General features: G+C 36.3%; 1 protein-coding gene across 8 annotated transcripts in view; it reads left to right on the plus strand.

Moving 5' to 3' along the window:
* CNKSR2 (connector enhancer of kinase suppressor of Ras 2) overlaps window positions 1-26,414 on the plus strand; it is a 286,232-nt gene that overhangs the window by 199,220 nt on the left and 60,598 nt on the right. For all 8 annotated transcript variants that reach the window (XM_005593153.5, XM_005593154.5, XM_045383816.3 and 5 more), the window contains 2 exons: window positions 25,571-25,619; window positions 26,025-26,197. In XM_005593153.5, the coding sequence (XP_005593210.2) occupies window positions 25,571-25,619; window positions 26,025-26,197 (222 nt within the window). The remainder of the gene's footprint in view (window positions 1-25,570; window positions 25,620-26,024; window positions 26,198-26,414) is intronic.

Below are 26,414 nucleotides of genomic sequence, written 5' to 3' on the forward strand. Positions count from 1 at the left end.
CCCTAGACATTCAGAGTCACCCTGAAATCAGCACTCTTAGTTGTTTGAAAGGGGACCACTTTTGTTATTACCACTATTCAGAAGAGCTGTATGAGCACTGAGCTTCTTCTAGAATCTGGTGTTCCAGTCATAAGTAATACCCTGAACAAAAGTTTGAAGATGAGGGACAGATGGCCTATTCGAGAGGGTAGTTGGTAGTGAGAGATGAACCTAGAGAAGGAAGAAGAGACCATCACTTTGACTCAGAGTGTACAAATTATTAAAAATTTGGATTTATCCTGAGAGTAGTGAGCCATTGAAGGCACATTTAAATACTCAGCCTGTTCCATTCTGTCATGCGTATCCTGACAGATGTTATACTGTGTGGGGAAGGAAAGTAGTTAAGTCTTGTGAATTATGAGGTATTAAATTAGGAAAGACAGTAAAAGGTGAACCAAACTGGTAATCAGGAATATTGCGAATATTTTTGAGGAGTATAAATTGTTACCACCTCTCTGAAGGACATTATTTAGTTATGTATATCAAGAATCTGGTCTACTAACTTCACCTCTAGAAATTTATTCTAAGAGAGAAATCAGAGTCCACTTTTGCCTCCTGTTTTTATTGTATGTCTTGAATCTGTAACATGGTATTTCCCAGATAGATGACATCTATCTCAACTAATTTTTGACAGAGGACCAGGATAGAGTAAGGAATATTGTTAACTTTGGGGGAGATCTTCCCCTGTAATGCTGATACACCAATTCCAGAGTAGAAGGCTGGGTACTTCCTAACTCATTTCTTAGGTTTAGAGGAAGAAAATATCGCTAACCCCCAAGTGCATGTTGGATATCTATAACCAATGTTCTAAAAGAGAGAACTCTAATCGGTGGGGTTTTTACTAGGCTCTTGAGTTCCCTTGAGGATCTCACCTTGCACTTATTTAGTGCTTTCACAGTTAGCAAGGGAGTTTCCACATTTAATATGTCTTTTGAACTTCACAACAACCCAATGTGCAAATAACAAAACCCAAACTCAGAAATGATTTACAAAAGCTGTGTTGCAAAAAAAATGTAAGTACTATAGTCAGGACTAGAACCCAAATCACCTACTCCAGGGGTCTTTCCGCACTCTATCCTATTGCTTCGTGCATGGTACACATGCCATATACAGAGGAATTTGTGCTTTAATGAATAAATGAGTGCATTTTGAAAAGCTTGACTTGAAAAAACATGTGTCCTCATATGTTGATGTTAATAATGTTTTCAGTGCCTGGATTGATTTCTATCCAAAATTGTATTTTACTTTATGTTACTATTTATTAAGTTAGGGGAAGCATACTGAGCTGCCGCTGTTATAAAACACAAATAGTTATTTAGCTTGATCTATTGCTGGGACAACAGAATATTACAGTTAACAATGCTTGGACCTTGGAGACAAAACAACATATACTTAAATAATAACTTTTTATATTTCACAGGAATTTCTGTTTTATTTTTACCTGTTTATATACGTTTATTTAAAAATGAAAGGCTTTTTTCTTATGGTAAATTTTCCTGAAAACACAATGTCAGTATCAATCTGTAATCTAATCGCTTTCATGATGAACCACTGATCTTCATTTTTGCCAGTTGCTCTTTTGGATAACATGGCCATGTTTAATGGAATAGGACTTAAGTGGAAGAGGACTATGAAGGTTGAGTATTGCATTTCATAGGCTTCTATCTCTGCTGTAATACTAGCTATATGTAATCTAAAGATTTTGAGTTAAAAGTTAGAGAAAATTTAGTATGAATTTAATAGCAAGATAATATCATCATCAAACCCCCTTAAACAGCAAAGTAAAGGGGTGTGTGCATGCATGTATATAGTATGCCTTATAAGCACACCTAGAGTATAATCTTCACTGTTCTGTTGTGGAAAACAGCCCCCAGTGAAAATACACAAAGCAAGACAAATATTGTTTGGCTTCAGGGTTCAACTCATTATCTTATTATGAAGATTTAGAAGTGTATGGGATTATAAAATATGTGTTTTATTAATTCCACATATCTGATATTCTAGTTTATATATATTTTTCTTAAATTTATTTAAAAGGAAAGTATTCACAGTGCTGTAGCTACCCTAGTCATTGACCAGCTCTTTGCCACCACTTTCCTTTTCAACATGCTATTCCTGCTACGGAGAATGCTTTTATCTCTTTTTTCTCCCAAGAATTCCTGCCTATCTAAACCTGAAATCACAAGATCTTCCCTGACCACTAGCCTCTGAAATAAATCAGTTCTCCTATTTTCTCTTATCATCCAGTAATTTTTCTTCAAAACCTTTGTTGGGATTTTTAATGATATATTTATGTGAACATCTGCTTAGTGTCTTTCTCTCCTGTACATGGTAGGACAGGTATGCCCATGTTCATGATGATAAGCAGGGACAATTTCTCCATTTTTTTCAGTACTATATTTCAGCACCTAGTACAAATGTAGTACCTTATAAGCGCTCAATAAAAATGGTATGAGTAAGTGAATTAATGAGTGAGTGAGTAAATTTGACAGGAACTTCAGTGACTTTCTCAGTGTCTTCAACCTGCAAAAAAAGCCCCCTCCATCTCCTAAGCCAACCCCACAGGGGCCAACAGTGCAACAGGGTTAGCTGCCTCACATTCCCTACCCTACCTCCTTCACTCCAGCTGAAAACTTCAGTTCCAGCTAATTCTTGCTTGCTTCCTTTCCCTGCCATCTCATTACAAAGGTCCCAATATGCCCATCAGCCAAGCATGTTATGACATTTTTCAAAAGAGCATAACTTTATTTTACCTACTTACTGATTCTGTCTGAAAATGTGGAAGCTGTTAGCTGCCAAAACCCTCATCTAACCTGAGAGTACATGAAGAAAAGGCAGACAGAAGTTTGTGTGGTGTGTGTGTGTGTGTGTGTGTGTATGAAATTCAGATTTGGTAAGAAAAGTCTTTAAAGAATAGCTGAATTATTCTAAATCTCATCTTTAAATCTTGTGTGACTTATTTTTCCCCAATATAATGTGCATATGACAACTTGCTCTCACGTTAAAGCTGCTAAACTAAATTCATATACAAAATAATTACTTAGGCCGAGCATGGTGGCCTAATCCCAGCACTTTGGGAGGCCAAGGCGGGTGGATTGCCTGAGCTCAGGAGTTTGAGACCAACCTGGACAACATGGCAAAACCCTGTCTCTACAAAAAATACAAAAATTAGCTGGATGTGGTAGCATGCACCTATAGTCCCAGTGACTTGGGGGACTAAGGCAAGAGAATCGCTGGAGCCTGGAAGGTCTAGGCTACAGTGAGCCATGTTTGCACCACTGCACTCCAGCCTGGGTTGCAGAGTGAGACACTGTCTCCAAAAATAGTAGTGATAATAATAATAGTCATTTATTTTAAGTCTACATGCCTGAGATGCCAGAACAAGTAAAATTGGATTATAGATTCAAGCAGTATGTAGGTATACTTTCATAAACTGAATATTGATGTAATTTTGGATGATTAAAAACAGACTTTTAGTATGTGTTCAAAAATCTGGATAATTCCTTTCATGACATTCAAACATTTGGGTGGCCTGTCTTTGTTTTTTTAGGATATAATGGCAAACATTCAATTGTTTTATGTCTGATAAGTACTTTCAGCCACTCTGGCCAATTTGTGAGGTTTTGTGGCTCTTTTTGATGGAGGGAAGAGGGGGTAGAACTGTTAAAAAACATTTTTATTTTTTAAAATTTAGCAAGTAAATATTATGAAAATACTATTCTGATTACAAATACTATCTTATTTAAATCTCATAATGCTGTGAGGAAGCTCAGTTGCTGGTGTTATCCTCATTTTACAGACTAGAAAGCTGAGGCACATGGATTAATTAGGTAGTTATGTGGTAGAGCTAGGATTTGAACATTTGCAGTCTGGCTCTTAGCATACTATATTGCCCCTCAAAAAATAGCATAATTTAACAGAAACCTAACAATAGTTGTAGTAGTGGCAGCCATGTGTAAATCCCAGTCTAAGTGCAGTGGTATATACAAAAACTAATACAGGCATATCTCAGAGATAATGCATGTTCAGTTCCAGACAACCACAATAAAGTGAATATTACAATAAACCAAGTCACACAAGATTTTTTAGGTTCCCAGTGCATATAATAGTTATGTTTATGCTATACTGTAGTCTGCTAAGTGCACAAGAGCATTATGTCTAAAAAACAATGTACATAACTTAATTAGAAAATATTGCTAAAATATGCTAATGATTACGTGAGCCTTCGGCAAGTTATTATTATTGTGCATGTGTGGTTTTTTGTTTTTTGTTTTTTGTTTTTGCTGGTGGAGGGTTTTGCCTCAATGTTGATGTCTGCTGACTAATCAGGGTGGTGGTAGCTGAAAGTTGGGGTGGTTATGACAATTTCTTAAAACAAAATGACAAAGTTTGCTCTATCGATTTACTCTTCCTTTCACAAAAGATTTATTAGCAGCATGAGGTGCTGTTTAACAGCATTATACCCACAGTAGAACTTCATTCAAAATTGGGGTCAGGCTGTACTTCCAATTCTAGTTCTCTTGTTATTTCCACAACATCTGCAGTGACTTCCTCCACTAAAGTTTTGAACCCCTCAAAGTCATCCAGGAGGGTTGGATCCAATTTCTTCTAAATTCTTGTTAATCTTGATATTTTGACCTCGTCCCGTGAATCACAAATGTTCTTAATGGAATCTAGAATAGTGAATTCTTTCGACAAGGTTTTCACTTGCCCAGATCCATCAGAGGAATCACTATCTATGGCAGCTATAGCCTCACAAAATGTATTTCTTAAATAATAAGACTTGAAATTTGAAATTACTCCATGATCCATGGGCAGCTGAATGGCTGGTATATTAGCAAACATGAAAACAACATTAACCTTGTACATCTCCAACAGAGCTCTTGGTTGACCAGGTACATTGTCAATGAGCAGTAATATTTTGAAAGGAATCTTTTTTTCTGAGCAGTAGGTTCCAATTATAGGCTTAAAATATTCAGAAAACCATGCTATAAATAGATGTGCTGTTTTCCAGGCTTTATTTATGAAGTACAGGCAGAGTTAATTTAGCATCATTCTCAAGGGCCCTAGGATTTTCAGAATGGTAAATGAGCATTGGCTTCAAGTTAAAGTCATCAGCTCCATTAGCCCCTAACAAGAGAGTCAGCCTGTTTTATGGTTTGAATCTAAGCATTGACTTCTCTCAAGCTATGAAAGTCCTAGATGGCATCTTCTTCCACTGTAAGGTGTTTCATCTGTACTGAAAATTCTGTTGTTTAGTGTAGCCATCTTCATCAATGATCTTAGCTAGATCTTCTGGATAACTTGCTGCAGCTTCTCCATCACCACTTTTAACTTCACCTTGCACTTTTTTGTTATGGAGATGGCTTCTTTTCTTAAACCTCATAAACCAGCCTCTGCTAGCTTCCAACTTTTCTTCTGTAGCTTCCTTACCTCTCTGATCCTTCATAGAATTGAAGAGAGTTAGGGCCTTGCTCTGGATTAGGCTTTGGTTTAAGGGAATGTTATGGCTGGTTTGATCTTCTATCCAGACCACTCAAACTTTCTCCGTATCAGCAATAAGGCTGTTTCATTTTCCTATCATTTTTGTATTAGAGGCCTTGCTTTCGGTGTATCTTGGCTTTTGACATGCCTTCCTCACTAAGCTTGATCATTTCTAGCATTGATTTAAAGTGAGAGATATGTGACTCTTCCTTTCACTTGAACACTTAGAGGCCATTGTAGGGTTAATTAATTGGCCTAATTTTAATGCTGTTGTTTCTCAGGGAATAGAGAAGCCTGAGGAGAGGAAAAAGGATGGGAGAACAGCCCATTGGTAGAACAGTAAAAACAGACACAACATTTTTTAAGTCTATTGTCTTACATGGCTTCTTTCTTTAATCCTCAGGAACCAACCTCTGCTAGCTTCCAACTTTGCTTCTGCAGCTTCCTTACCTCTCTTAGCCTTCATAGAATTGAAGAGAGTTAGGGCCTTGCCCTGGATTAGGCTGTGGTATAAGGGAATGTTGTAGCTGGTTTTGATCTTCTATCCAGACCACTTAAACTTTCTTCTGTTTTCTTCTGTGTCAGCCTGTCTTTCGAAGCTTTGAAGCAAGGCATTGACTTCTCCTCTCTAACTATGAAAGTCCTAGATAGCATCATCTTCCACTATAAGGCTGTTTCATCTATATTGAAAATGTGTTATTTAGTGTACTGTTGTTCATGGTATCCCAAAATAATTACAGTAGTAACATCAATGATCACTGATCACAGATCACCATAACAGATATAATAATAATGAAAAAGTTTTAAATATTGTGAGAATTACCAAAATATGATACAGAGACATGAAATGAGCACAGGCTATTGGAAAAATTGTACCAATAGACTCATTCAGCACAAGATTGCCAGAACCTTCCATTGGTAACAATTGCAATCTTCAAAGAATAAATTGAAACACAGTAAAAGGAGGTATCCCTATAATATTTCCACTGCTAATATTACTAATAGCTAACATTTACTGATTACTTACTAAGCTCCTATGCTAAGAACTTAAATACAGTATCTCTTGGAATCTTCAAAATGATCCTATGAGGTTGATATCATTATTTCTATTCTGCAGAACTGAAAGGAACTGGAACACAGAGCTTACCTTAAAGAGCTAGAAAATAGCAGAGTTTAGAAATGAGTCCAAGCAGCCTGACTCCAAAATTCACACCTTTCTGTGACTAAAGCCATTTCTGCTCATAAGGATTTTATCATCTATTAGGGAAGACAGAGCTATTATTATCACAATAATGGAAAATCTGTGATATTATTAACATATAAACATTCATAATTAAATTTACCTGAAGTTATAAAGGTTGGTTTGTCTAATGGCTGCCTGACTTAGCTGCATTCTTTCAGGATAAAAGTAATTAAAAGAAGAGATCAGTTATTTTAGTGGCAAAGAAGCCACCTCTAAGCCAACACTTATTTATAACAACCAATTCTCTCCGTTTTGACTTTATTCACCCAGAAGACAGCTGTAGTACAGAATGTCCCAATCAAGGTACATTTAGACATGGTGGAGTATAACAGTACACTAAATATTATCATATTCATTTGTATATTCTCTGATTCCTATGGATGACTTTATTATTTCTAAAATGTTTCATAATAGCATTTGCAAAGCCCTACATGGGAACAGTCTGCACTATGAAAAGTGTTTCCCAGTGGTCTGCTTCCCTACAGCAGTGATTCCCAAAATACAGGCCATCCTTGGCAAACGGCTCTGATGACTGAGGTCTGACCCAGAAGTGACAGTCCTTTCTTTGATTCTTATGGGCAAATAACACATCACAGACTTCCATTTTCACTTGTGACTAGATATTGCTTACTAGTAACCTACTAAATGAGTTTAAAAGGTTACAAATGGAATAATCATAAAATAATATATTCATAGAATTTATTGAATCTTCTAATTTAGTATTTTTTCAGTATACCTGTGTTTTAATTCATTCTTACACTGCTATAAGGACATACCCAAGACTGGGTAATTTATAAAGGAAAGAGGTTTAATTGACTCACAGTTCCACAGGGCTGGGGAGGCCTCAGGAAACTTACAATCATGGCAGAAGAGGAAGCAAACACATCCTTCTTCACATGGCAACAGCAAGGAAAAGTGCAGAGCAAAGTGGGAGAGGGGAAGCCCCTTATAAAGCCATCAGCTCTCGTGATAAATCACTATCATGAGAACAGCACGGAGGTAACCACTCCCATGATTCAATTACCTCCTACTGGGACCCTCCTATAATACATGGGGATTGTGGGAACTATAATTCAAGATGAGATTTGGGTGGGAACACAGCCAAACCATATCATTACACCCTCAGCCCCTCCTAAATTTCATGTCCTTACATTTCAAAACAGAATGATAACTTCCCAACAGTCCCCCAAAGTCTTGACTCATTCCAGCATTAACTCAAAAGTCCAAGTCCAAAGTCTTATCTGAGACAAGGCAAGTCCCTTCTGCCTAGGACCCTGTAGAATCAAAAGCAAGTTAGTTATTGCCTAGATAAAATGGGGGCACAGGCATTAGGTAAATACACCTATTCCAAATGGGAGAAATTGGCCAGAACGAAGGGGCTACAGGCCACATGCAAGTCTGAAATCCAGCAGAGCAGTCAAATCTTAAAGCTCCAAAATGATCTCCTTTGACTCCATGTCTCACATCCAGGTCACACTGATGCAAGAGGTGGGGTCCCACAGCATTGGGCAACTCTGCCCCTGTGGCTTTGCAGGGTACAGCCCCCCTCCTGACTGCTTTCATGGACTGGCATTGAGTGCTTGCAGCTTTTCCAGGAGCACAGTGCAAGCTGGTAGATCTGCCATTCTGGGGTCTGGAGAATGGTGGCCCTCTTCTCATAGCTCTACTAGGCAGTGCCCCAGTGGAGACTGTGTGGGGGCTCTGAACCCACATTTCCCTTCTGCACTGTACTAGCAGAGGTTCTCAATGAGGGCTCCACCCCTGCAGCAAACTTCTGCCTAGACACCCAAGCATTTCCATACATCCTCTGAAATACAGGCAGAGGTTCCCAAACCTCAATTCTTGACTTCTGTGCACATGCAGGCTCAACACCACATGGAAGCTACCAAGGCTTGGGGCTTGCACCCTCTGAAGCCACAGCCCAAGCTATACCTTGGTCCCTTTTAGCCATGGCTAGAGTGGCTGAGATGCAGGGCACCAAGTCCCTAGGCTGCACACAGCAGAGGGATCCTGAGCCTGGCCCACAAAACCATTTTTTCCTCCTAAGCCTCCCAGCCTGTGACATGAGGGGCTGCCATGAAGGTCTCTGACATCGCCTGGAGACATTTTCCCCATTGTTTTGGTGATTAACATTCGGCTCCTTGTGACTCATGCAAATTTCTGCAGCAGGCTTGAATTTCTCCCCAGAAAATGGGTTTTTCTTTTCTATTGCACTGTCAGGCTGTAACTTTTCCAAACTTTTATCGTCTGCTTCCTCTTGAACACCTTGCTCTTAGAAATTTTTTCCACCAGATATCCTAAATCATCTCTTTCAAGTTCAAAGCTCCACAGATCTCTAGGGCAGGGGAAAAATGCCACCAGTCTCTTTGCTAAAGCACAGCAAGAGTCACCTTTGCTCCAGATCCCCACAAGTTTCTCATCTTCATCTGAGACCACCTCAGCCTGGACTTCATTGTACATATCACTATCAGCATTTTGGTCAAAGCCATTCAACAAGTGTCTAGGAAGTTCCAAACTTTCCCATATTTTCTTATCTTCTTCCGAGTCTTCTAAACTGTTCCAACCTCTGCCTGTGACCCAGTTCCAAAGTCACTTCCACATTTTTGGGTATCTTTATATCAGCACCCCACTCTACTGGTACCAATTTACTGTATTAGTTCGTTCTCACACTGCTAATAAAGACATACCCAAGACTCGGTAATTATAAAGGAAAGAGATTTAATTGACTCACAGTTCCACAGGGCTGGGGAGGCCCCAGGAAACTTACAATCATGGCAGAAGGAGAAGCAAATATGTCTTTTTTCACATGGTGACAGCCAAGAGTGAAGGGGAGGGGAAAGCCCCTTATAAAACCATCAAATCTTATGAGAACTCACTATCATGAGAACATCATGGAGATAACTGCCCCCATGCTTCAATTACTTCCCACTGGGTCCCTCCCATCACATGTGGGGTACAATTCAAGATGAGATTTGGGTGGGGACACAGCCAAACCATATCCGCCTGGTTCCCATGTAGCCCTGACAATGCAGTCATGTTCATATTGCACAGTTTTCTATGGTTTTCAGGAAGAATGCTATATTGATACATCATTGAGATTTTTTTAAAAGTAACCTATAGTTTTTAGCTGCTGTTTATTTTCATTATAAGTTATCATTAGACTTCATCACTATCAATTTTAGTTTGTTTTAGGTTGCTTGCTTTACCCTCTAGTATGTAGTGATTCATATTTACCTATAATTTTTCAAGAATGATACTGTAAATCATGCATATCCAACAGTACTTATACAGTAATAGTCTATTGGTATACCTAGTTACTTTTTCCATTGAAAAGTAGAGATAAAGAGATAGACCCAAGGGATCTGTTGGCCTGTCTCAGGGAACCACAGGCAAAAAATGTGGAAACCCACTGCCTAGATACAGATATATAGTTAAAAGAAGAAGAAAAAAAATATTGGCTTTACTTGGTTATAAATATGAAACAGTTTTGGTGAAAGCTAGTCCACAAAAAAATTAGTTCACTTGTACTTCTGACTTATTTATATAATTGGTTCTTTTTGCTTTCATATTTAGGAAGGTTTATTGTTTTTGTTTTTTTTTTTTTAATCAACTATCAGTACTCCTCCCATACCCCCATATTCTCATTCACCACAAACTGGTATACTTAGAACTGGCCAGACTAGAGGATTTAATAGTAGAATTACTCTTTGAAGGTTTAAAAATTCACAAATATAAACTTTCAGTCCCAGATAAGATGGAGTACAAACATTTTATTTTATTTTTCTTGCTACTCACAACCAAAAATTACCTGGAGAAAATACATTAACTCATCTACCAGAAGACTCTGAAAGGTGCAAAAAAAAAAAAAAAAAAGAAGGCAGACAGGCTAGGGACCTCTAGACCCAAGGAAGTGCTGTGAATTCCCAGGCTTTTTTACTTGCCTCCTGTATACCTGGCCTGGGTGCTATAAAAGCCTGCAACCTGAAAACATCAGTAGGCACAGACAAAATACAGCCCCTCAAAAAGCCTTCTCTCTTCAGCCAATGGACTCTCTTTAGCCCAACATGACAGAAATACTTTAACAATACCTGCCTCTTCTCAAGGCAGAAACCATGAAAAAAGTCATGCTTCTCTTCCTCCACCACAACAGGCATAAAGAGGTTCAATTCACTAAAAAGACATGACAATCTTAAACATATATGCACCATATAACAGAGATTCAAACAGTAGAAGCAAAATCTCCCAGAACTGAAAGGACAGATTGAAAGATTTACAATTAAGGTTGGGGTCTTCAACATCCGTCTCTCAGTAATTCATAGAGCCACTAAACAAAACACCAGCAAGGGTACAGAAGTACTGAATGACTATCCACCAGCAGTTTCTGACACCCAACAACAGCGGAATACACATTATTTTCAGACGTGCATGAGATACTCATCAGAATAGAAAAGATCTTGAGTCAAAAAACAAACCTTAACTTTAAAAGAACTTGAAATAATACAAAATATATTCCCTGATTATAATGAAATCAAACTAGACATCAATAACAAAAAGATAACAAGTAAATCTCCAGCTACTTGGAAATTAAAGAACATACTTCTAAATAATCCATAGATTAAAGGAAGTATAAAGGAAAATGAAACTGAGTGAAAATAAAAACATATGCTTAGAGGAAATTTATAGCACTAAATGCTTATATGAGAAAAGAAGAAAGATGTCGATAATCTCAGCCCCTACCTCAAGAAATTAGAAAAAGAACAAAAAAAAAAGTAGAAGGAAGATTTAATAAAGATAACAGAATTCAGTGAAGTTGAAAACAGAGAAACAATAGGTAAAATCAAACCAAAAGCTATGGAGCTTTTTAATTTAAAAAATTGATGAACATCTAGCAAGACTGATAAAGGGAAAAAGGAGAGAAGACTCAAATGACCAATATCAAGAATAAAAGAGGCAATATCACTACAACCCTCATAGACATTAAAAGAATACTAAAGAAATACAACTCTGTGCGTGTAAGTTTATCAGTTCAGATGAAATGGACCAATTCCTCAAAACATACAAACTGCCAAAACTCGCCCAAAATGAAATATATCTGAATAGTTACATAACTATTAAAGAAATTTAATTAACTATTAAAATTTCCAAAATATCAATACAGAAATACTTTAAAACAAAAGAAGCAAAACCACAGTACTAATATTTTTGTATTGATTGAGTGTGGGAATAACCAATTTTGCTTTCATTGTTATGTTCTGTGCTGCTTTTAAAGTGTTGGAAGCCTATGAGAGATTTGATGTACAAGACTTGTAACTTAATGGAATTCCTAAGATACTGATTAAATTCATCAATTTTATTAATTTTGAAAATGTTGTTTAAATGTTTAGAAATTTTTATTTCCTCAATTTTTAAGTTTTAAAATTTGAACATTAAACAAACAAAAAGATTCACAAATATGCCCTCACTCTTGAGAAAGATTTTTGCTCCCTGTATAAAACAGATTACTGATAAACTGAAGCCAGCCCTTTCAGCTTCACATTTGAACAAATGTGGGTCTCAGTCTGCTAGTTCTGGATAGAAAATGACTGCCAGGAAGCAAAACACTAAATTTGGCTTAATTAGTGAGGCACCATGTAAAACATGATGCAGAAGAATTGAATTATAAAATTACTAAATTTAAGTCTTATTTTTAATTCCTTTTTTGCCTTTAGGGAAAAGATACATAAATTCCAATAACAGACTCTTGGCTTGGTTGGTAAGTTCAGTAATTAAAAACTATTTGGGGACATACCTGCCTTTTTAGTTGCTTTGATCAGAGAGCATAAAGAAGCCCCATTCCCTTTTATGTTGTAGATGTTTGTCTCCTAGCTTTATAGCCTCAGAAAACGTCCTCAAATTTTGTAGGCAATTGGCTTTTTTTTGCTCCCATAATCACCCTACTCATATTACCTTGCCACCATAACTCATTTAATCAAACATCTCGAATTTAATAAAACTACAAGTAGAATTATCTTACCCCTAGAATTCTTTAAAGCCTATTCTGATTGAAGGTCGTAACCTGTACCAAATTATCTTCTTCACTTAATTCCCACAACTTATTAATATTACCCCCTTGATGGTTTCAGCACTCTCAGCTTCCACAAAACTATGTATATAATGATTTTCTGTATATACTAAAATTATCCGAAGTTTCCTCTTAATAAATGACATTAAGGTACAATAATTTGTTACTGTTAGATTCTAGTTTTTTAAAGATAAATTTTCTAAGAACTATGTTAAATTGTTTGCAGCCATTATGGATTTTTCACTGGTTTGACTCTGACAGCATTTGGCAATGGGCCAAAGTGCATAAGCTCAACCTAGAGTCTCAGTTCTAAATGATATTGCTAAATCTGTCTCTTAACATCTCTACAAATATCAGGGTAATTTAGGAACAGGATCCTAATAGACTTCAATCCAGAACAACCTGAAATGCTGAGAAATAGATCAGTGTTTCAAACCCATGTTCTTTATATGTGACTGATTTTAGGTAAATTAGTGTAAACTTTCCTGCCATAGTAAACAGGAGAATAAGTTGTCTTCCCATGGTTTCTTTTATTTTCATAAATCTAGAGTGGTCCTAAGACATAATGGTTCTTGTGTCTGATAGTCTCCAGATAAGAGTTCAGCATTAAGAAGAGAATTGCCTTTTTTAAAATTCAGATGCCCAAGGATATTATTGTAGTTATAAAATGTGAGCTGTATATTTAAGTCAGCTATTTATTTAAATCAGCTATAAGAACCTAGGCACATTTCTGAACCTCAGTTTCTCATAGGCAAAAAGGGAATAAGACTACTTACCTGGTTTTTTTTTTTTCAGAATTAAATCATACATTGTATATAAAATTCTTTCCACTGTGCTGAGCACATAGTAACTATTCTTAACTTCATATAGAAAGAAAATTAGTTAATCTGCATGTAAGGGAATTTATCTCCTGATGAGCAAATCAGGAAGCCTTCTAGGACTAAAATACAAGCATTTCTTTTTGGGCATTAATGAGTATATCCGTTGAAGTTCAGTCAGGGAACTAGAATCTCTAAGTGGCATGGAATAAAGGGCTAGATCTTATTCAGTTAAGGAGCTGGCAAAGATGCCTCAGCAGAGCCAGTGGTTGGGAAGAAAATCTGCACATGAAGTGAGGGAGAACAAGACAAACTAGAACCCATGAGCACAAACCAGAGCATTTCCTCCACCTTCAACAAGAAGCTGGTACCCTTCTCCATGGAGATTCACAGGTTCATGGTCCAATACTCAGGTGCTTAAGGAGGAGATCCGATTGGAGCTGAAGGAATTGTAGACCTGGCTATTGCACTCACACCAGTAAGGCAAGCCAACAGAAAAGTAAAACAATGTGTATCAGCTGCAGCAGTGACTGACACCTTGCCCTGACCTTCGGAGCGTAAGGGCTGCTGCTTTGCTTGTATTCTCCAAAACTGACACAAATTTACGTAGTGGCCAACCCTAAACTAGAACCATATAGACAAAAGAATTCTAAAACACATGGTTCCTTCCAGCTTAGCTAAATTGATGCAATAGGAAACTACCAAACTGAGGTTTCCTTCTCTGTGGCCATTATCAGTGTTTACTGTGTAAAACCTGCTTTGAAAATTTCTCTACTGATTGTATGTATGAGGTTCAGTGGTAAAATTAAAATAATAAATTATCATAAATCTAGAGTGGATTCAAGAGTGTAGCCTACCTCTATGAGAGTATCATCTCCACAGCCTACTTGTTTAATTTACCAAAGCATATATTGAGAAATACATCTTAGCCAAATGTTGAATCTTCTTCACTTAGTCGCATTTTAAAATAATGTCCTCAATTTTTATCATATGGTTATTACAAGAAACAGCCATATGAAATACACTTCTTCATTTGCTATAGAATGTTTTTTGATATTGTATTTTCTATTTCTTTGTACCTTCCATCATATATATTTTTATAATTGGGTAAAAGCTTTGGCTCTGTGTGGTGACAGTATATGTAAAGATCTGATTCAGTGTCTGGCACTATGATAGTGCACAAATAGTATACTTTTCCTCCAACAACAATACTACCAAAATGTCCTCACCAGTGGGCTGAGAACAAGCAAAATGTAATCTAGGTGCATTTGAGGTAACCAGTTCTGAGGAAGTGGCAGCAAACATCAAGCCCTCCAGAAATTTATTTTTTTTATATCTGAGATTGCATAAGTTGCTTTCTTTCTCCTACTCGGTTTTCTCATTTACAAGACAAGTGTAGCACTGCAGAGAGGACTATGAAAAAATGCCATCTAAATTGACAGCATAATGATGATTTGATTCCTGCTACAAGTGCAGAAGTTAAAATATCTCCCCATCAAGTTCTTTTTCCCTTTCTGTTAGATAAAACCAATTTTCCTTTTTTTAGTCTTAAAATCATGTTTTACTATATAGTTCAGTATTAAAAGGAACAGTCTGAATTATATATCTCAATTATTTTATTATAAAATAAATTGCATATAGTGACTTTTGAAAACTTTTTAAACTTCTATTTTTATACAGTAGTCTTTGAAAAATATTTGTTATGAAAAAAGTCTGTAAATCAAGAAAACTATTAAAACTACAAGATGTGGAAACATTTGAAGTAGTTGTGTTGGAGAGCTTGTCTATTATATAAGCACAAAAATCTCAGAATAAGACTTTGACAAATGTAGTATTAATATGATAAAGATATTTAGATAAAAGCTAGCATTCTTGGAACAAATTATACTGACACAGACTTTCATAATGAGAAAATATGTATGTTGTATCAGAGAAATCAACCTAAAAATAAAGTTAATCAGAAAAAACTGTTTGATTTCAGATTCTTTTACAAACAAAACCATTAAGTCCACACCAGAAAAGTTTTTCAGTAAATATGATTCAGTCACATCATTGCTGACAGAATCATCAATCATACCGTAACTGTGACTTCATTTGAGATTCTTGGGTTTCATGCATCTCTATTAGAGGTGATTCTTTCTATATTATTTATTTGTCATTTATTTTACATATAATTTATTTCCTTGTCATTCATTAGCCTGCAGGTAGCAAATCTGGTCCTCTCCATTTTTTCTGGTTATAAACATTTCTTTGTCACAAAAGACAGGCAAGCCTACTCTTATTTCTCTGACACCTAGATTTCAACAGTTTCTGTCAAACAGAAGTGTCAGCAGTAGGAGCTGCCCTAGTTCTGCTTTTCACCTGTTAGAACTTTCTGCCTCTGTCTCAAGTGCAAATCTATGTTAATTGTACACATCAATCAGGCACCCCAAAATAACTGTATCTAATATGGCTGGTGATAAGTTATTTCCATACATGGTGGAATTCAAACATAAACTAAGTGATTTTCAATGAATAATCTAGCATTCAATGTTAAGACTAACACTGATTACAGGTATACATATAATATTTCCTAAAACATCAATAATTAGGTCTCCATTGGTGATCATTAACTGGTTTTCCATTCATTTTTAAATTATGATCATGGAAAGTTATTGTTCTATGAGGCATACTAACAACATGTGGTCCAAATCCCTGATTTTGCAGTTGAGGAAATAGAGGTCAAGAGTAGTTCAGTAGCTTGATCAAAGTCGTAGAGCTGGAATATAGACTGAAATATGAACTAGAAGTCAGGTCTCCTGATTCCTACCATGGTGTTGCTGCATTGGTAATGTGTGTTCCTTTCTTGCTGAAAAATAAGCATTCTAAGTGTATCACTCCAACTGATTTATTGAAAATAGACTGAAGGGGCCAACGGTAAGTGTGAAAACAGGGAGACAAGATAGGATCTGGTCAATTCAAGTGAGAGATGAGAGTGACTTAACCTTGGGTGTTAAAGTGGAAGTGGTGAAAAGGGGTTGGACTCTGGATATGTTTTGAAGGTAACTGGACAGGATGTGCTGACAGGTTGCATATGAAAAGCCATGACTCATAGCCCGTACCTCAGTGTCCCACACATAGGTGGTGAGTAACTATTCAATTCATGCCTTCAACAGGTAATTGTATGTCACATCCTGTGCTAGGAGCTGAGTATAGAGTGGTGACCTAAACAAATGGTTTTTGCCTTCATAGAACTAATGTAGTAGGTAAAAACCATTCCTTCAGAAAGTGAGCCAAGTAATCTCAAAGCATTGCATAGTATTGAGGAGTGTATTGGGTGGAAAATGGCATAACACAATGAATCAGCTCAAGAAAGTAAAGAATTAGTCAAAAGGCAGGCTGGATCCATGATTTTCTCATCAGTATTGGCACAGGGTTTTCTAATTGAACTGAGTTCTGTTAATAGGCTTGTATTGAAATGTGATTGCAGTCCCATCTCCGTCTACTTAGGCTGGGCCTTATAATATTATTGTACCTTAATTTCTGTCTCACTTGCAAAATTAAGATGTTAACATGAGCCTTCCTTTCATGCGCATATTATTATAAGTTGTTGCCGAGAAACTTGTGTACCCACAGAGCAATATAACTTGCTAATTAAAATAAAATTGACAAAGCATGAAAATTAGAGATTGATGAGATGTTATTGGTTTGAATTATCTCCGTTGATATAAAAGTGTTTTTCTCACTGGTATCTTTCTGTTTTGGAGAATCCTTTCTTTTCACATAGCAATGTACTTGCATCACCTGTCATGAGAGGTTTTCATAAATGGATGTCTTAGTGCCAGAAGCACTTTTTCTCTCTAACTGTTACTATGAGTACATAATACTTACTTGGGAGGCAGTAATGCATGTAGTAGGAGTATAGGTTTTGGGGTTGACAGACCTGGCTTTTAATTTTGACTCTACCCCTACCTGTGTGATCCTGAGCATCTTATTTATGCATTCTGGGTCTCAGTTTCCTCTCCTTAAAATGGGGTTAATGATAACCACTTTACAGATGTATTATAAGGATTTAAATGGATCAATTATATCACTTATAAGCACTTATAAATGCTTAATATTGTGCCTGACACATCATAATCCCTCAGTAAATGATGATAATTTTGAGCTAAGGATGGCAGTTCTTATTTCCAAGGGTGTTGATTCGTGTTAGCCTTCCTGAATATTTTCCAAGTAATCACTTCCATTCTTCCTACCTTACCACTGTATAGGAACAGGAAGACTCACCTTATGGGATCCTGCATAAGAGTCAATCACATCTTTCCTTTAGAATCTGATACATATGACATTCTTTTTGATGGAACATTGACTCTGCCCAGCCTAAGTAGTTTGACTGACCTTCTCTAGATTCTTCCCAATTAGTGTTTTTTTGTTCTTATTTGACTGCTAATTTACTGGTTTATATTTATAAAGCATGCTTATTTTTGAGTAAGTGTGGAGCCATTTTCAGTTATACATGTACCCCGATCCTAAAATAAAAGTTAAAAAAAAAAAATCAGGTCGACCTGACTGACAGAATCCAGAGCTACCTCATCCCACTCTAATGAAAGACCTACGGTGTGTGCAGTGCCACATCCTTCACCCTGATTGACTCCAAGTTTTTCTTTCATGCACCAGAATGAGGAAGGCCGCCAACAACAGCAGACTTAAGTTCTATGCTGTTATTTCTTATAAGTGGAAATTTTTTGACTTAATATTTAGTTCTATTGTCATCTTACCCCACTTCCATATATTTACTTTTTTCTTCCTACATACAATAATTAGAAAGTTAAGAGAAAACATTTTTTGTAAAATATTTAAAATATCGAAGAGTTTTACTTGTTTATTAAAAAAAATATGTGGAAGCAGCTATCATCTATCCCAAGTGTTTCAAATTGTTAAGCACCTTCTTTTCTTATGTATAAGAAAGAAGCTATTGGTTTGACTAGTCACTGAAGAAATCTTGGAACTTTGCAGAAAATTACAGTAAGAGGAAATTGCTATTATTGCAACAAGAGAATACTTTGATTGCAAATTTTTCCATAAGTGTGTCAATTTGCAACTTGAGAAGAATTTAATAGTAGCTGAGCTTTCAAAATGTAACACAGAAACTGATTTTTTTCACAATTAAAATAAGTCCTTCTGATAATTTGAGAATAAGAATGACCCAAATTACCCTCCCCCAACACTTCTCCATCCAAAAGAGTGGGGAATGAAGTTTGAACAGAACATCTGTGGACAGAATGAAAGACAAATGGTCTTTTCAGGCAAATGTCTGAAAAAGGGATCTTTCATAGCCAAACAGAATACTGTTGCGTGCATCGCCATGGTTAAGAAGATCAAAAATACTTTCATAATGGCCTTTTATTTTAGCACATTCTATTTTTATGGAAAGAATTATGATTTCAACACATTCATTCATAATTCATATAATTATTAGCATAAATATCTTTTGACACAGATTTAATGTACTTTTGCCAGGCATATTGTGAATTTAAATTTAAACTGTTAAGTGCACTAAGACAATCTCAGTGCAAGTAGTACTAAACGAGATTAGATAAAAGGAAATTTTTCTTATCTACCAAAAGGAATGGCCTATTAAAGAACAGAATTTTCAATAATGTATTATACATGGATTCATAGACTTCTTCAAGTTACAACAATCAGCTAATTAAGATTACAACCTGTATTCTTTGCTGATGGTTTGTTCAACATCCATTCACATAACCAGTATTTATTGAGTGCCTACTGTGCTAAGTCTTATTCTAGGCAGAGGACAAAGCAATACATAAAACAGGCAGAATTGCCCTTTTTTAATGGAGTTTATATTTGGAGGAAGTCCAGGTGTTAAACAAGAAGTGTAAATACTTAAGATAATGCTAAATGCTCAGAAGGGAAACAAAGTTGGGAAAAAGAACAGAAAGTATTGAGGGCAACTGGGATAACAATTTGGGATAGGGAAGCTTGGGAAGAATTTACTACAAAGAAAGCCTTTGTGTAATGACCTGAAGGAGTTAAGGGAGTGAGCCACGACAATATCTGGGCAAAAAACATTTCAGACAGAAGAAACTGCAAGGGTGAAAGTCTTTAGATGGGACTATACTTGGCATAATCTAGGAACAGCAAAGGTAGCTGGAACAAAATTAGCGAGGGGAGAGCAGTAGGCAAAGATAACAGGGGACCTGATCATGTAGGGCCTTCAAATCTTTGAAAGGATATAGGGATTTATTCAGAGTGACATGAGAAACCATTGAAGAGTTTTGCATATAGGAATGGCATGATTTAAATCATATTTTAACCAGATCACTCTGGCTCTTGTGCTAAAAATTAGAGGCGGCCGGGCTCAGTGGCTCACACCTGTAATCCCAGCACTATGGGAGGCTGAGGCAAGCAGATTACTTGAGCCCAGGAGTTTCAGACCAGCCTGGGCAACATGGCGAAACCCCATCTCTACTAAAAATACAAAAAATTAGCTGGGCATGGTGGTGTGCACCTGTAGTCCCAGCTACTCAGAAGGCCAAGGTGGGAAGATCACTTGAGCCTGGAAGGCAGAGGTTGCAGTGAGCCAAGATCACGCCGCTGCACTCCAGCCTGGGTGACACAAGACCTTGTCTCAAGATAAATATATATATATATAAAATATATATACACATATATATGTGTGTGTGTGTATATATATATATTAGAGGGGGTAAGAACAGAAGCAGGGAGAACTGTGAGGGGGTATTTCAGTTATCCAGGTGAGAGATTGTGGTGGCTTAGACCAGGGTGGTAATAATAGAGCTAGTGAGAAAAAGTCGTATTATAAATACATTCATTGTGAAAACAAAGCTGGTAAAACTTGCTGATGGATTGGCTATGGGGTATAAGAGAAGGAAAAGAGTTAAAGTTGACTCCAAGGTTTTGTACCTGAGCCACTAGGGAGGAAAAAAATGTAATTACTATTTAATAAGATATAGAAGAGTAGGAGAGAAGCAGATTTGGCTGACAAGTGATAGACATCATGAGCTCAGTTTTGTACATATTAAATCCGCTCAGTAGGCAGGCTTTAGCTCAGTCAAGAAGTCCTGGCTAGTAATATGAATTCTTAAGTTGCTAAAGATCAGAATTTATAGAGCATTCTTAGAAAGTTCAAAGAACTTTCACCCAGATGCTCACTATAATAAACAGAAAGTGCTAGTGAAGGCATTAGAAAGATTTTAATAAATGATGGTTTAGGAAATAATGAAAATAGGATTTTTTTAGAGAATTGGACTTCAAAAATGCTAACAAGAGAAATCCATTTTTGGTGATCAATAAGCATTACAAGCTTGTGCTTTAAAGTCACATACATACACACCCTCACACCCTACCCTAAACGCATAGCAATAAAGTGAAATAAAAGATATGGTCATGGTCAACAATGAAATCTAATCTCCAGGTACCAGAAGTAACAAAAATGCTCAGTGATAATTGGGACCTAAAGCCACATATCTTAGGCACCGAGTCCAGAAAAAGGTAGAGATGCCTGAGAGTCTTCTCTAATGAGTATCAGAGAACCAATGGACCTCAGCTATGTCAGGAATCTAAAAATTGACTCACGAGGTGTAACCAACTGGGAAGGCAAACAGAGCTTCCTCATTCATGAGTAAGGAGGTTAAATAAAGATATAGTTAATACAGCTACTTGTATAAAACTGAATTCCTAGGTGTCTACAAGTAACAAAAACAGATACTCAGAACCATAGGCCATGCCTCTCCCACTTGATTTCATGGATGGAACTGCAACCCATTGCCACCACTGAAACGACTGGTTAGTGTCCCAAGGAATAGAGGCAGAGACAGCAAAACGCTTAGACAAGAGGGATGAGTGCAAAAAGAAACAGCCCCCGAGGAGGAACCTTCCACCCAAGCTAAAATTCCAGAGCATCTAGAGAAAATTAATACTTTTTTTAAAAAGGCAATGAACTAAACAATGAGGTGATTTTCTTCGCTAAATGCAAATTACAGGAAAGTCACAAAAGCCCTTAAAATAAATTTTTAAGTAAAAACAGGAAGGTTAAAACAGTGCATATTCAAAAGAGCCACTACCAACTAGATATCCTGGAAATGTAAAATATATGAAATAAACACTCTATAGATAAGATAAACTTTAGATTAGGTACAATCAGAGAAAGAATTAGGAAATTGGAAGACAGTAAAATGAATTCCCCTAAAAGGCATCACAGAAATATGAAAGGATACAAAATAAGAAGGACACACGGAAGATAAATTGAGAGGTACCAACATATGTCTAGAGTTTAAAAAAGGGACTAGTAAAGAAGAACATTTGAAGAGATTTTCAGAATTAAATAACACTTTCAATACAACACAAAAAAATGCCAAATAGAGTTGAATTAGATAAATTGTAACCAGACACATAATAGTGAAACTGCAGAATATTAGGGATAAAGAGAAAAATATTTTAAAAGCTACAGAGAAACTAAAGACAAATTAAAACAAGCAAATAACGGTGTAACTACAGATGGCTTAAGAGAAAAAAAAATAGATGCCAAAAGAAAATAAAGTAATATATTCAAATTGCTGAGGGAAATTATTTTCAACTCAGAATTCTATACCCAGCCAAGCTATTATTCAAGAGGAAGGATTTTCAAACATTAAAACTAGGAGAGTTTGCCACTCACAGACTGCTGTGAAAGAACTTCTAAAGAATATACTTACTTGAGCATAAACTTGGAAGAAGGGTAATCTGAAGCTAATATGAAATATACATGAATGAGATATATTATGAATTGTTACCTCATGAGAAATACACTTATGAATGCAAAGATTCTAGGCCTCTTTCATTTTTCAGTTAGTTGTTGTAGCACCTTATATGATCAGCTGTGTTATGAATTATGGTCATATGCCTGTTTTTAATGTCTTGCTCTTACTAAATTTGCATAATCTTAAAACTGGAAAAAAATGTGCCAATTAAATTTCTGTCACTGACAATGAATAATTCCATCAGTTCTACTAGAAAAGGCAATACAGGATGATAAATTTGCACCTCAGGGGTGCTTAATAACACTGTGGCTGATGACATAAGGAAAACCCTTTCTGGAGATTATTTACGTCCATTATTTATGAATAATGAACAGTTTCTAATATAAGTATGTAAGGGATCTTTTTGAATGTGAGGCTGTTTTGGATGTCCCCAAGACCGCCTACATGTTCAGTGATTTGCTAGAAGAACTCATAGGACTCAACATATAGTTGAACTTACAGCTAGGATTTATTACAGTGAAACAGCAGGAACATACAGACAGATCAGTAAGGAAAAAAGACACCTGTGGAATCTAGAGAAATCTGTGTGTAGGCTTCCTGTGCTCTCTCCCTCCCATGATAGGTCACACAGAGCATACTTTCCTCCCAGCAGCTAAAATGTAATCACATGTGTGCAGTGTTTCTGTCCAGGGAAGCCGGTTAGAGACTCAGTACCCAAAGATACTGAATTGGGCATGTAGACATCCTCTGCCTAGCAACTACCAAAATTCCAGACTCCCAGAAGGCAAGTAGGTATTTAGTGCCCCATGTGGGCAAAAAAATCTTATCATTTAGGGGAGCTTCTTATCAGTATGGGGAACTGTTTACCAGCCAAGTTCCTAGATGCCAACCAAGGGCAAATACTGCAAGTAGGTCTTTCTAAGATGGCAACCTCAGGCCTGCTATATTAACTCTTTTCTGCACAGAGACCTACCTGTATAGTTTTAATAGATTTTCCCATTACTTCCAAAAGCATATAATACAATTAACTTTTTCATTTTAGAAAATGTCAAGCCGATTGGAAAAATAATAAAATCTCTCTTAAGAGAACTTTATTTTAATATTTATAATATCTATAAAAGACATCTAAGGCTTTGCTTCTTTGAATGATGGATAAATCTGTATTTAGTGTCTAGGAGTTTTCAGGTTTTCAGTGCACTGATTATACTCTGCAGTCATGATCTTTATGGAAATATATTTATAGGAAAAGAAAAGATAATCTTGTTAAAAAGAAAACCTGGAGAGTATAAAATATGTTTCATGTAGATTTTTAGAGTAGACGTTCAGGTTCTAAGGAATAGCATGCAAAAAGCATAGAAGGTACATTATATAACCCAATTCTTTCAAGCTATCTGTTATCTATGTAGCTTTCTAAAAACAAACCACCTCCATCTTTGTCATTTTCCAAAATAATGAGCTGTGAAACTATAATGATTACTTGCGGAAATACAAAAGGGAAAAAAAACCAATTGGTAATTTTATCATGTAACTATTTAGGGAAAGTAACTATCTGTAAATTAGCTATACTTAAGCACACTAGCCTGAGTTATTATTTGAGTTATTATTTTGAAGCAAAGTGCATTCAAGAAAATCAACATAGCATAATGGGTTTTATCTTTTATGCTTTCTCTCAAAATTTGTAACTTTCTATAACCATGGGTGCTACAAAGTTTGATATATGTGTACACACACATACACACACACATATACCACATACATACATATTTATATTGCTTTAACACTTGGGTGATTATTTCTGGAAAACTTTGTATGTCAGCAAATTATCTGACCCTTATCTTTAGGACTGATACTCGTTGGTAATACTATGTTCATTAGACTTATATAAATCATATATAGAACAAAAATTATTATATAAGTAGAATGTTGTTTAATGAGCAATGATACTAAATAATAAAGTATCACAAAACATGAATTTATTGTGAAAAAAGATCAGCAAATTTTATATAAACAAAATCCAGTTGCCCCTTATAGATATATCTGTGTAAAGAAAAAGAAGAATCTATAACCTGATTTTCATTTTGAAGGAATATCTGTGAATTAAAAGCTCACATGCTATCTCTGTTCCCTTTTAGCTAGCTAATCATATGAATGTAATTAATCTTATTATACCGGTGAACAATATGGCTTAGTAGACTAACTGGAGCCAGTGGTGTGTAGTCATTAACTGAAAGTTAGACCAATCAATATAGTTGTGGGTTTTTCTCTAGACATATCAAGGTGTTCAGGTACTTAGCATGGAGTGAAGAGACAGGTAGGTTTAACTGGGATGGATGTTTAGCTCAGCAAGTATGATGCAGAGAGCATGGTCAAGGGAACGATTATAATGGTATCCCATGGAAACAAAGAGGAAAGAAATACAGGCACAGGAGGGTGGTAAGGTCATTGAACTGGATGCCTCAATGAAGTGTTTTTTTAAGTGATGACATGAGGGTATTAGACTATGTAAACCATATGTATTACATGCAGTGGCTGGAGTGTGCTTGAGATATCACACATATGATCATGGGGGTGGGTAGCTCAGGAGTGGGGAAGTAAAGGTTATTAGAACTGAGGAACCAGGGTGCTGACATCATCTACATGAAGATTAGTCACCAATAATAGTGACAGAAGTAGGCATTAGAAGAAAATATTGTTCCAAGTGCTGAAATATTTAGGGACTAAGGAAGTAGGAGATCAGTAGGTGGTGGTGGCTTATGTAATAGAATGAACTTCATGTGAACAAGGGATAATCATGTTTTCCTGCTTGCTTTGTTAGATTTTGTGAGGCTCAAATGAGATACTGTCTGACAAAGCACAGTATATCCCTGAAAAGGTACAAAGTATTGTGTGTTATAAAAGCCTTTAGTTTTACCAAATGCTTTGTGCCCTGATTTCTCTGCCTACAAAATACGGGTAAATATAATATCCTTTCCTGCTTCACAGGAGATTAGGCAGTTAAGTGACATGATGTATACAAATTTGTTTTGAGGCTTTGCAGGGAAAAAGTACTTCCTCTAACAGAGTTTAGAGTCATCATTTGGCTCTTGAGAGTTCTGTGTAGCATGCTGGTCCTCTGGATCACACCCTGAGTATCAGCTAACATTCTTTTTATCTTTGATTTCAGACATTTCAGCAGTCCTCACTGCAGCACAAATCAAAGAAGAAAAACAAAGGTAAGAAAAGGAAATGAAACCTTTACCTGCTTATTTTGCTCTTTGATAATCCCCAGCACACTTCATCCATGCCCTCTTTCTTGCCTGAGCCCAGTGTGGTTTAGAAGAGCACAGCCCCCTAGTGTGAAAGCTGCCAGCTGCTTCTTCAATTCAATTATAATACAAGGTACCTTTTACAACAAATGATCTCAATAAGTTTTGAGACTGGTGTTACATATTTCTGATTAAGATGTGTGTCACTTATGTGAGGGAAAACTATTAAAGATTTTTATATTTTTCTAGTCTAATACAATATAAAAAGAATTTTTAAGATTGTGAAGTACTCATACGTCTTTTTGGTATCTATAGATTAATCCTCTACTTTCATATCTTTTACAAAATTGAAAGAGCATTTCCACCCTTTAGGTCCTATAGCAGGCAAGAGCAAAAGACGAATTTCTTGCAAAGATCTTGGCCGTGGTGACTGTGAAGGCTGGCTTTGGAAAAAGAAAGATGCAAAGAGTTATTTTTCACAGAAATGGAAGAAATATTGGTTTGTCCTAAAGGATGCATCCCTTTATTGGTACATTAATGAGGAGGTAAGATAAAGCACATTTTGTTTTCTCGTCCATTCTCTATCTTTAATCAAAAGAACCATTTTGAGGCTTATATTTTAAAATCATATAATCACCTTAAGGCCAATTCAGTAGACTTCTGCTAGGTATTTTTCAATCCACCCTCTTAAAATGATTGCATGTTGGGGTTCTGGAAAGATAGATGTCTCAATTATGCTAATATAGCAACATATCTGAAACA

This window comes from Macaca fascicularis, chromosome X (assembly GCF_037993035.2).
Source record: "Macaca fascicularis isolate 582-1 chromosome X, T2T-MFA8v1.1".
Lineage (NCBI taxonomy): Eukaryota > Metazoa > Chordata > Mammalia > Primates > Cercopithecidae > Macaca > Macaca fascicularis.